This window comes from Notamacropus eugenii, chromosome 1 (genome assembly GCF_028372415.1).
Source record: "Notamacropus eugenii isolate mMacEug1 chromosome 1, mMacEug1.pri_v2, whole genome shotgun sequence".
Lineage (NCBI taxonomy): Eukaryota > Metazoa > Chordata > Mammalia > Diprotodontia > Macropodidae > Notamacropus > Notamacropus eugenii.
The window spans coordinates 368,043,523-368,056,033 of record NC_092872.1 but is presented as its reverse complement, the minus strand read 5'-3'; the positions used below and the strand labels follow the sequence as shown (position 1 = coordinate 368,056,033).

Sequence of the window (12,511 nt, the reverse complement as noted above, 5' to 3'; positions counted from 1 at the left end):
TAATATAGTGACAACAGGCCTATTGAGCAATAGCACTGGGAAGTGAGTTCACTGGCATAACCTTTCTCATCTCTAAGACAGGCAACTAGCCTGCTTACTTAACTGGCACTGTCCTGATGATCAAATGATGGGCAGTGTGGAGTAGTGAAAAGAGGAGTGGTAGGTCTAGAGTTGCAAGACCTAGACTCAAATCTGATATTTTCTACCTGCATGACCTTGGGCAAGACACTTGCCTCAGTTTCCTCATCTGTGAAGTGAGGACCTTGGACAAAATGATCTCTACAGCAGTTTCTAACTACAACCTGTTATAATCTGTGGGAGTTTAGGTAGATACATTAGAGGCCTTGGCTGCACATCATGCCTGTTCCCACACTCCCAGTTAGCAGATGGATTTTGAGTTTGGATTCAGGGCAGAGATACACATATTTGATGGAGACAAGGAAAAAGTGGGGAGACTTTAAGTTAACTTATAATTACACTTTTCCCTTCCCCAAACCTCACTTCTCATCTCCAAGTTAGGGGCTGAGGCTTCCATCAATAGCTTAGGGGTTTGTTCAGCTCTCATTTAAATCCAATTTATGTGCAAGTGAAGGCATCACCACCTCCTGAATTCAAAGGAGGAACAACAGCTCCAGCCAAACAAGGCCAACTGGTCATTTCCCTCCCTGTTGGAGCAAAGGTGTTGAGTGGTTGAGTAATCCTGAAGACTCCCATCCCCCACCCTTCCCTAAACAAAGGAGGGCGGTCTAGAGAGATGGAGTGAAAGGAAAAGAAGTTTAGAATTTTATGGCTCTGGAAACAAAACTAAAAGGAGCTGTGAGGCTCAACCATCAAGTCTATCCCGGGACAGATGAGCGTTCTTTGTCTTTGGTTTCTGTCCAGTTCTGTCGCTTCCCAGAAATCCAGCAAGGTTTCAGAAGCTGAGCAGGTAAAGGGAAGTTACAAGAAATGGAATATTTTTATTTTATATTTTATACGTTTTTGTGGATTGTGGAGACCCACTGGTTCCTTCTACAGCCAGAATAGAAGCAAACAGATGACCCAAGGTACGACTGTAGGCTTAGGGATAGAAAGAAAATAAAGAGTTGGAACTCGGTCAACCTTAGGGGGAAATCCCAGTGACTGTTTTTCCAGTGCCCCCAGTGTCCCAGTACCCGCCCTTCTTGGTACTGACAACCTCGATTGCAACACTAAACACAGGGGAAGTTGTCGTGGAGAAACAGGATTTCAGTTTAATAGTACAGCACAAAAGCCCAAAGTCATTCAAAACACAAGACACAGATCCCAGAAGCCAGACAGCCTAGGTCTAAGCATAAAAGGAGTAGGAGGTACAAAGACCACCAGGACCAGCCATGGTGAGTGTCCTATGTGTCCCCTTACCCTCCACTTTTGTTGTTCTTAAGTCGTTTTTCAGCCGTGTCAGACTCTGCGACCCCATTTGGGGTTTTCTTGGCGGAAATACTGGAGTGGTTTGCCATTTCCTTCTCCAGCTCATTTTACAGATGAGAAACCGAAGCAAACAGGGTTAAATGACTTGGCTAGGGCCACACATCTAATAAGTGTCTGAGGTGGGATTTGACCTCGGGTCCTTCTGAGTCCAGGTCCAGAATTCTATCTTACATATTCTATAGCCTCTCCCAACCCCAAACCCTTTGCTTCTCAGTTCTGGTCTGGAGATGACTAACCAAGTAGGGATGTAGAGGAGACTAGGGTGTGGAAGGGGTAGGAGGCTGAGAAGGTAGCTGCATCTGTGAGGAAAGTCGGAGGAAGGATAGTATTGGAGGAAAGACTGGGGAAGATAGTATTGGAGGAAAGAGAAAGTGAAGTCAGGTTGGGCTGGGTACTGAAACTCCTCTGGCTCTCCTGTTGACCCACAGTGGGACAAGCCTTGAAATAAACCGTTGATATCACCCTCAGGAGCCCTGGCAGAGGTTGCTGCTGCTGCTGCTGTCTCCCCTGCTGTGGCTTCCCTCGTCATCCTCAGCCTTCTGTACCCTGGACGAAGAGGGCGATAATTGCTTCTGCAACTTTTCTGCCCCGGAGCCCAAATGGAATGACATTGCGATGTGCATTTCCGCTGTAGAGGTGGAGATCCTTGGGGGCAGCCACAACTTGGAAACCTTTTTGCAGAAGGATTTTGCTGTCTCGAGCAAAGCAGTGGACTTTCTGAAAGCGTTGCGCCTCAAGCGACTGAAGCTAAAAGAAGCCCTGATTCCAGCCCCACTTCTGTACCAGTTCCTGAGGGCTCTGACCTACACTCGGATGAAGGAGCTGGCCCTGGAAGACCTGGTGATCTCGCACCCACCTCTGCAACCTCGATCGCCCATTGACAATGACCTGCCACTGACAGCCCTGAACCTCAACAGAGTGTCATTGGCTGGAGAGAGCAACTTACTGGCCGCAATTGGACCTTGGCTCAAACCTGGACTGAAGGCACTGCGTTTGACTGGTTTGGGCCTGGGCAATGTGCCCTGCCCAGACTTGGGCACCTTTAAAGAACTGAACTTTCTAGATCTGTCAGACAATCCAGAGATAGGAGAGAGTGGCTTAACTAGGGCCTTATGCCTCAAGGAGTTGCAGGAATTACAGGATCTGGTGCTTAGGAACACCAGCCTTCAGTCCCTGGGGAAAGTGTGCCTGGGTCTGGAGGCGACAGGGACAAATGTTCAGCGACTGGACATCAGTTACAATGAGCTGAAGGACATGCCCACAACTCAGTGTACTTGGCCACCCACCCTGATATCCCTCAACCTATCCCACGCCCAGCTGAAGTGTGTGCCGAAGCCTCTACCTACGAATCTGAGGCAACTGGACCTAAGCTATAACCTGCTTAGAAAGAAGCCGATATTTAATGAGCTGCCCCAGGAAACCGAAGTGATCCTCGAAGGGAACCCTTTTGCTAATAGCAGTGTCTCAGCCAAGTTGCAAGGGAAGCAGAAGCCATTAGACTGTGATGTTTCTTCCCGTGGGAGCAAATCCGGAGGGACACCACTAGCTCTCCAGGTCTCTGGGACTGCAGCATTAGCGCTGCTGCGAGGGGTCCGAGGATTCTCCTAAAGGAGGGTGGGGAGTAAACTAGGGAAGGGAGAAAAACATATTCAAGTACCACCTGGCTGCCTTGTCATTCCAGGACTGCAGGTTAACCTGTCAGGAAGTCAGTCCCCACTACTTTTCATTAAAAAAAAAATGAGAAACAAGTGAATGTCTTCTTTCTTTCTTCTCTAGAGGCTCTGAAGACTAGCTCAGGAACACTGAAGTCTGGGGTGGGGGTTAGGGTGGCTGACAAGGGGAGGAGAAGGAAGAGGGAAAAATACATCACAACTGGGACTGCCTCTTGTAAAGCAGAAGAGCCCCAGACAGGGCATTGCTCCAGATGCCTCCTCCTACCTGGGAACTGCCTTCCTGGAATCATAAATTCATACTGAAAGGAAGTTTGGAGTTCACCAAGTCCAGAGATTCTTACCTTGAAGTCCCTGAACTTAATATTTGAAAAAAAAAAAAGATAACTGAATTTCATTGTTTAATCTGTAATCTTATGTATTTTAATTTTATGCATTTTAAAATATTAAGGGGTTAATGAAAAAGGTTAAGAATCTACCTCTCTCCTTTTCCCTTTTTAATCTTCACTAAGATGGTCCAATTCCAGGCAGGGGCTGGAAATTTTGACCTCACCTCCCTAGAAGAGACTGGTGTGGAATCATTTGGCTGTACTGGGAACTTGGAGGCTTTGTGGTTGGAACAGAAGTAGAACTGTGGAGACAGGTGGACTGAAAATAGCCTGGTGGACAGAGATTAGGAGACAACAGACCCCACCCTGAAACCACCAGATAGGACAGGAATTGTTGAGGAGAATCCTAGAAGCTCCAAACCATGACAAGTAGCATGGAGTAGGTGAGCAGAAATTTGTGCTCTGGACCTCCCTGGTTGCTTAGGCTCTTTTCCATCAGGTTGAGTCTGCCATAGTGACAGAGGTTGTGGAAGTAGCATCCTTGCCAGAAGCAGATGAGAAATTCCTTCTAAGAGGTGAAGCCTGGAAGCACCCCTGAAGGCACTAGGCTGGGGCCAGTTTCTCCTGTCCTTAACAAGAGGGAAGGTGAGGGGGACGACAAAGGAGGACCAGGATACTCAGCCTGAAAAATCTAGGGACCCAGTGGAACAGGGAGATGATTTACCCAGAGAGGTGAGCTCTTTTCTATTGACACAAGAAACTGAGCAAGAGTTTCTGGAGAAGACTGGGGCTGTGCTGGGCTCAGTATCCAGAGGTTACAGTGTGTCTGTGCTAATTAGGGGCAGAGAAGCCAAGCAGCTTGATCTGGTTCCTCAGGTGAGGAGCTAGAATCCACTTTGCCTTACCACACAGTTCAGCCTTGGTTGGACTCCAAACCAAAGGACTATCTTTTCTCTCATTCCATTCCACCCCTACCCTCTCTAATAATTTCCAGCTGCTGGCAACGCTGTTTGAGGAGATTCAACCCCCAGGTGCTTCTGAACCTTCCCTCAAGACCCTAAGTCTAGTGCAGGTGACAAGATCTTGAGCAGGATTTGCAAGGACTGAGCAGCCCTGGAGAGTGCTCTCCTGGAATTGGGAAGCTTTTACCAGTTCTACGCAGACTTATCCCATGTACTCCCTTGCTTTTAGCTCACTTCAAGTGGGAGGGGTCAAGACTTATTATTACCTGGAACCAGGGACCTGACCTTGCTGGATGTATACCCACTGGGTCTGTGAGTATGCTACCTCACCCAGGATGGCAATATCCTCTCCCAGCACCATTCTCCCTTCCTCATTCCCCACCTCCTAGCACCCTTCCTACAAAAGCCAGATTGCTTTTGTTCCAGAGTTCAGAAGATTGTAATTTTTTTTTTTTTGAAAGAGATGGAGTAGAAAAAGCACCATGGTTCTTTGTCCTCCCAGAGACCCTATCTTCTATACAGCTGCCTTGTTCAGGGCTTGTGTGTCTACATGACTAGGGGTTCTAGGGGTTACCTGCTCATTTTGTTCTTATGCCTGGGATTCAAGGCTTTAAAGGTCCTGTGGCAGAGGGACTTAATCCAGAGGTCCTACAAGCCTAGGTTTTTCCCTTTTCTTTCCCCAGGGTAGTGGAAGGAGTTAGTGAAGCAGAGATCCTAGACTCCAAGTCTGCATCCCAACTTTACCTCAAGGCAATGGAAGGCTTGGACAGGTATGTGAACTGTAGATGGTGGCAGAAGGGATAAGGAAAGGAGATACAAATTTAGAGGGGGACCTAAGGAGCCCTGAGCTAAACCATCTTTTTCCCCAGGGCCTGCTCCCTTCTCACTGTGACCATGTCCTGCCTGGGGCCCAGCCCCCTCAAGAGGCCCTGGGCCAGTGGCCTGTGGCGGGGTTCACTGAGAGTCCTACAGCTTCCAGAGGCTCAGTGAGTCCAACTTGGGGTAGAGCAGCAGTTTGAGGGTTCCACATAATAAGGGCCAGTTAGCTTCCCTAACTTATAACATGGACCTACATTAAACCTGGCCTTAGCTCTTACTCCCTGTAGGGACTGCCCCTTATTGCTGGCACTGGCAGGGAAGGCTTCTGAGGCCCATATGGGCTCCTTGCCTTGGATTGTGACGCGATTACTCTTCGGGAATAATTACAGTAGCCTGCTGCTCCACTTGGATCCCCAAGGTATGAAGGTGGGAAGGGAGGGAAAGGAAAAGAAATGAAATGAGATTCAATCTTTTCTGGGGAGGGTCCCCAGGCTCCCAAATCCTGCTTTGCCTTCTTCTGCACTGACCCTTCACCCAGACTTCTTGGTGAAGAGTGGGCTTTGCATCCCTAGTGCCAGTCCAATGAGAAGAGGCAGCCCAGTGTGATTCTTGGTAGAAGAGGTTAGGAGGAGTGGACAGGATTGTTCTATATCAAAAGCCCATCCTGCTCCCCATAAATTAGCCCTACTACCTGCCTGTCCTCTCTGGCAGCTACTCCCTTGAGCCTCCTCCTGGCTGCACTATCAGGGGCAGCAGGAGCTCAGGACCCAGGCCAGTTAAAACAGGTTTCTCCCACACTGTGGGATGCTTCAGAAGAAATCCAGCCTCAGGTCAAGCCAGGGCCAGAGGCTCAGTGCCAGGGACTGAGGGGAGGGGTATGTACCAGCGGCTCAGGGCTAGGGGAATCAGAGGGACCAGAGACTGGGGTCAGAGGAGTTAGGGGCTGGGAGGGGGGTATCAAATGGTCTAGAGGCTGGGGGAAGTGGACAGGGCACACAGGGCCCAGGCACTCTAAGTGAGTAATCACTGGGCAAGGGAGAAGGAGGGAAGAAGGGAAGGGGTCAGAGGGACCAAGGGAGGGGTCCAAGGGGACCAACGCTGGGAGGGGCTGGGGGGACAAAGGGGAGGACGCTCATCAGAGGGGCCAGGGCTGGGGGGGTGCTGGAAAAAGGGGGACGGCGGATCAGAGCTGCCAGGGGCTCTGGGATGGGGGTCGGAGGAGCCCGCCCACCGAAGGTGGGGATCAAGAAGGCCAGAGGCTGGAAAGAGGGGGCTGGGGATGCGGGAGGATCGCGGGGCTGCGCCGGGCGGGTCGTAGGGCCCCGACGCTCTGGGCTGGGGGCCATCGAGCCTGGGGGGAGGATGCAGCCCCGGAGCTCCCGGGCCACTCCGGGGCGGGCCGCACCTGCCTCCCGCTCCCGCCAGCGGTCCCGCTGCTCCTGCAGGTTGTAGCCATGGGCCCGGAGGCGGCCGCTGCGGTGACTCCACATGACCCCGGGCGCTCCGCGGGCACAATAGGACCAGGCCGAGGACGGGCGGCGGCGGAGGCGGCGGCGGCGGGGGGAGGCGGCGGCGGAGGAGGAGGAGGAGGAGCGGCGGGAGGCGGCTAGACTCGCCCTACAGCTGCACTTCCGGTGGCGGGGGGTCGGGCGGGGCTGCGGAGCGCTGGGCGGAGCCTGCGGGGCCAGCGCGGCCTGCGAGGGCAAATCTGGTTTCACTTCCCTAATTCCTGACTTCCTAAAGGAAGTTGCTTGTCCGCTCCTTCTTCTCTGGGAAAAGGCCAGGGCCCCCTGCCCCCCGCCGCGCTTCCGCCCCCCCTCCCCCCGCTCCCCGCACGCTCCCCGCACGCTCCCCCTGCCCGCAGCTCTCTCCAGCCGCCCCCGCGTAGCCTTTTCTCGCTCCGGCACTCTCCTGGGGCTGGATTTAGGATAAACGAATGTGGACAGGAATTCACTTAACGAAAAAGTGAATGGATTTCTTGAATAGAAATCGGCCCCCAGGGGCCGTGTCCTCAGTGGGCGATGGATGGCATCATGGCCCGGTAGTCTCAAATCCCTGTCTCCCGGCTTTCTTCCGAAAATGCAGAGTGAAGGATGGTGACAGTCACCAGCACGTGGACAGCCGGCGCTGAGGTTGGCAAAGCGCTTGGCGAATGTTGGTTCATTGTCTCTTCGCCACACCCGGGAGGTGGGGGCTGCTTCGTCATCCCTACTTTACAGAGGAGCAAACGGACTGCGCAAGATTTCAGGGCCGCGCCCAGGGTCATGCAGGTGTGGGAGGCTGAATTTGAATTTGGGCCTTGCTGACCCCAAGTCCCGCATTCCAGGTGCCACCTCACCTATCTGTTGATCCTGAATCTTCCAGATTGAGACTTATGGGACAAGTGTGAAAACCAGGTGTAGGGCTGAGGAACTACTAATTCTAATATGCTAGTATGCTGTTGTTGACCTCAGAACTTGGTTAAAGAAAAGGCAACAGGCTAATGCATACATTTTATGATTTAATTAATTAATTAATTCCCTATTAAAGAAAACGGTAACATAATGCGTTATGGAGCCAGAAATGTTCTGGCTACCGATACAAAGAATTGGGCAGCCTTAAATATGTTTTTAGGACAAAGAAGTGTTCTGTGTCCTTCAGATTTATGATCTCCATTGTTGACCTGAAAACTTGGTTAGAGAAAAGGCAACATGGCTAAATGCATACATTTTATGATTTAATTAATTAATCAATTCCCCATAAAGAAAACAGTTACATAGCGCTATGGAGTCAGAGGTGACTCTGACTATCTAGTACAGAAATCATCTGTCTTAAGTACATTTTGCCATGAGAAAGAAACTCTCCTACTTAAGCAAATCATAAACTCAGTAAGACAGGACAATTAACAAAGCAATGTTAGTCAGGCCTTGAGATTCCAAGCTGGGTAAGCATATGTCTCAGTGATAAGGAAAGAAACCCCACCACTAGTAAGTGGCAGGCTTCCTCCCTTAAACAGATAAGTGACATAGGAAAGGGTAAACAATGTTCAATAGAAATTATGATCTAAGATGTCTATATTTTCTTTATCATTAATACGCCATAACATAGTATATGTCTATAGATCAAAGGAAAGTCCCATTATTCATAACATAGTATGTGTCTATAGATAATAAGATTCATCAAAGGAAAGTCTCATTATTCATCAAAGGAAAGTCTTATTATTCAAGATATAGTGTCTTAGGTTAAAGGTCTCCTTAAGGAGTGTAGAGTCGGCCTTGGCTGGCTTTTGCTGACATAGGAAGAGGCACTCTCTGCGTTTACTTCAGAGAGAACAAAGAGATTATTCCAAAATTTTATATTAAACATTATCACCATGAGTGATTAAGTAGACCATTAGAAAGGAATTTCTTAATTGCATAGGTTGTAAATACAATAAGACAACAGAGTTTGACAAAGTTTCACATAGAAATTACAACTCAAGATGTCTGTGTTTTCTTTACCATTAACATGCCATAACATAGTATATGTCTACAAATATTAAGATATGGAAAACATCCCATTATTCAAGATAGTGTCTTAGGTTAAAGGTCTCTTAAGGAATGTTAAGTCAGCCCTGGCTGGCTTTTGTTGACATAGGAAGAGGCATTCTCTGAGTTTGCTTCAGAGAGAACAAAGAGATTATTCCAAAATTTTATATTAAACATTATCACTATGTATATCTTAGTATATTTTGTATACCAACATATGTTCTAATACAGTGAAAACAGGCCTATTGAGCAGTAGCACTGGGAAGTGAGTTCACTGGCATAACCTTTCTCATCTCTAAGACAGGCAACTAGCCTGCTTACTTAACTGGCACTGTCCTGATGATCAAATGATGGGCAGTGTGGAGTAGTGAAAAGAGGAGTGGTAGGTCTAGAGTTGCAAGACCTAGACTCAAATCTGATACTTTCTACCTGCGTGACCTTGGGCAAGACACTTGCCTCAGTTTCCTCATCTGTGAAGTGAGGAACTTGGACAAGATGATCTCTACAGTAGTTTCTAACTACAACCTATTATAATCTGTGGGAGTTTAGGTAGATACATTAGAGGCCTTGGCTGCACATCATGCCTGTTCCCACACTCCCAGTTAGCAGATGGATTTTGAGTTTGGATTCAGGGCAGAGATACACATATTTGATGGAGACAAGGAAAAAGTGGGGAGACTTTAAGTTAACTTATAATTACACTTTTCCCTTCCCCAAACCTCACTTCTCATCTCCAAGTTAGGGGCTGAGGCTTCCATCAATAGCTTAGGGGTTTGTTCAGCTCTCATTTAAATCCAATTTATGTGCAAGTGAAGGCATCACCACCTCCTGAATTCAAAGGAGGAACAACAGCTCCAGCCAAACAAGGCCAACTGGTCATTTCCCTCCCTGTTGGAGCAAAGGTGTTGAGTGGTTGAGTAATCCTGAAGACTCCCATCCCCCACCCTTCCCTAAACAAAGGAGGGCGGTCTAGAGAGATGGAGTGAAAGGAAAAGAAGTTTAGAATTTTATGGCTCTGGAAACAAAACTAAAAGGAGCTGTGAGGCTCAACCATCAAGTCTATCCCGGGACAGATGAGCGTTCTTTGTCTTTGGTTTCTGTCCAGTTCTGTCGCTTCCCAGAAATCCAGCAAGGTTTCAGAAGCTGAGCAGGTAAAGGGAAGTTACAAGAAATGGAATATTTTTATTTTATATTTTATACTTTTTTGTGGACTGTAGAGACTCACTGGTCCACCTCCAGCCAGACTGAGGTGAAAATTCCAGTGTCTATTTTCCTGGTGCTCCCAGTGTCCCAGTACCCACCCTTCTTGGTGCTGCCAGCCTCCACTGCAAAACTAAACACAGGGGAAGTTGGCATAGAGAAACAGGATTTGAGTTTAATAGCACAGTAAAAAAGCCCAAAGTCATTTAAAACCCAAGACACAGATCCCAAAAGCCAGACAGCCCAGGTCTAAGCATAAAAGGAATAGGAGGTACAAAGACCACCAGGACCAGTCATGGTGAGTGTCCTATGTCTCCCCTTACCTTCCACTTTTGTTGTTCTTAAGTCATTTTTCAGCCGTGTCAGACTCTGCGACCCCATTTGGGGTTTTCTTGGCGGAAATACTGGAGTGGTTTGCTATTTCTTCTCCAGCACATTTTACAGATGAGAAACCAAAGCAAACAGGGTTGAGTGGCTTGACTAGGGTCACACAGCTAATAAGTGTCTGAGGTGGGATTTGACTTCAGGTCCTCCTGACTCCAGGTCCAGCATTCTATCTTGCATCTTCTATAGCCTCTTCCAACCCCAAACTTCATGCTGCTGGGTGCTGGTCTGGAGATGACTAACTGGGTAGGGATGTAGAGGAGTCTGGGACGGAGGAAGGGGAAACACAGAATGGGGTGGCAGCGGTGAGGAAAGTCAAGGGAAGGATAGTATGGAGGAAAGAGAAAGTGAAGTCAGGTTGGTCTGGGTACTGAAATCAAACTAGGACCTATGACTCCAGCCATGAGCACTCCTCTGGCTCTCCTGTTGACCCACAGTGGGACAAGCCTTGAAATAAACCGTTGATGTCACCCTCAGGAGCCCTGGCAGAGATTGCTGCTGCTGCTGCTGTCTCCCCTGCTGTGGCTTCCCCGGTCATCCTCAGCCTTCTGTATCCTGGACAAAGAGGGCAATAATTGCTTCTGCAACTTTTCTGCCCTGGAGCCTAAATGGAATGACATTGGGCTGTGCATTTCTGCTCTAGAGGTGGAGATCCTTGGGGGTGGCCACAACTTGGATACCTTTTTGCAGAAAGGTGTTCCTGAGCTGAGAAAAGCAGAGAGTATACTGAGAGGGCTGCGCCTCAGATGGCTAAAGGTGAAAGAGGCCCTGGTTCCGGCCCCACTTCTGTACCAGTTCCTGAGGGCTCTGACCTACACTCGGATGAAGGAGCTGGCTCTGGAAGATCTGGCGATTTCCCACCCACCTCTGCAACCTCGATCGCCCATTGACAGTGACCTGCCACTGACAGCCCTGAACCTCAGCAGAGTGTCATTGGCTGGAGAGAGCAACTTACTGGCCGCAATTGGACCTTGGCTCAAACCTGGACTGAAGGCACTGCGTTTGACTGGTTTGGGCCTGGGCAATGTGCCCTGCCCAGACTTGGGCACCTTTAAAGAACTGAACTTTCTAGATCTGTCAGACAATCCAGAGATAGGAGAGAGTGGCTTAACTAGGGCCTTATGCCTCAAGGAGTTGCAGGAATTACAGGATCTGGTGCTTAGGAACACCAGCCTTCAGTCCCTGGGGAAAGTGTGCCTGGGTCTGGAGGCGACAGGGACAAATGTTCAGCGACTGGACATCAGTTACAATGAGCTGAAGGACATGCCCACAACTCAGTGTACCTGGCCACCCACCCTGATATCTCTCAACCTATCCCACGCCCAGCTCAAGTCTGTGCCAAAGCCTCTACCTACGAATCTGAGGCAACTGGACCTAAGCTATAACCTGCTTAGAAAGAAGCCGATATTTAATGAGCTGCCCCAGGAAACCGAAGTGATCCTCGAAGGCAACCCTTTTGCTGATAGCAGTGTCTCAGTCAAATAGCAAGAGAAGCAGGTGCCAAAGGACTGTGAAGTTTCTTCTCGTGGGAGCAAATCCAGAAGGACACCGCTAGCCCCCGTGGTCTCTGGGACTGCAGGTTAACCTGCCAGGATGTGTCTCCCCTACTTTTCATTAAAAAAAAAAACACAAAATAAAAACTACCTAGTAACTGAGAAACAAAATAGTTGTCTTCTTTCTTCTCTAGAGTCACTAAAGACTAGTTCAGAGACACTTGAGTTTGGGAGAGGGTGCCTGGCTGGGGAAGAGAGAAAAATTTGTCACAACTGGGATTGCCCTTTATAAAGCAGAAGAGCCCTAGACAGGGCATTTGCTCCATATTCCTCCTCCTAACTGGGAGCTGCCTTCCTGGAATCATAAACTCATATTGAAATTTGGAGTTTACCAAGTCCAGAGATTCCTATCCAGAGATTCCTACCCTGAAGCCCCTGAACTTAAAATTAAAAAAACAAAGATAACTGATTTTCAGTATAATTGGTTTTTTTGTAATTTCTTGTATTTAATTTTATGCATTTCAAAACATTAAGGGGTCAATGAAAAAGGTTAAGAACCTCTGTAGTTCTCTCCTTTTCTTTTCTTCATCTTCACTAAGATGATCCAATCCCTGTGAGGGTCTGGAAATCCTGACTTTACCTTCCTAGAAGGGACCAGTGTGTGTGTGTGGGGAATCAATTGACTGTATGGGGAACTTG

General features: G+C 48.6%; 2 protein-coding genes across 2 annotated transcripts; both read left to right on the top strand.

Moving 5' to 3' along the window:
* Positions 1-1,155: 1,155 nt before the first annotated feature.
* On the top strand, positions 1,156-3,197 carry CD14 (CD14 molecule). Its single transcript, XM_072630526.1, has 2 exons — positions 1,156-1,355; positions 1,918-3,197. The coding sequence occupies exons 1-2, from the start codon at positions 1,353-1,355 to the stop codon at positions 3,055-3,057; spliced, it is 1,143 nt and encodes a 380-aa protein (XP_072486627.1). The 5' UTR covers positions 1,156-1,352; the 3' UTR covers positions 3,058-3,197.
* A 6,829-nt stretch (positions 3,198-10,026) lies between these two features.
* On the top strand, positions 10,027-11,983 carry LOC140518388 (monocyte differentiation antigen CD14-like). Its single transcript, XM_072630527.1, is given in 2 exon segments — positions 10,027-10,233; positions 10,797-11,983. Coding segments are annotated over 2 exon segments (1,110 nt in total). The 5' UTR covers positions 10,027-10,230; the 3' UTR covers positions 11,904-11,983.
* The last annotated feature ends 528 nt before the right edge of the window (positions 11,984-12,511 follow it).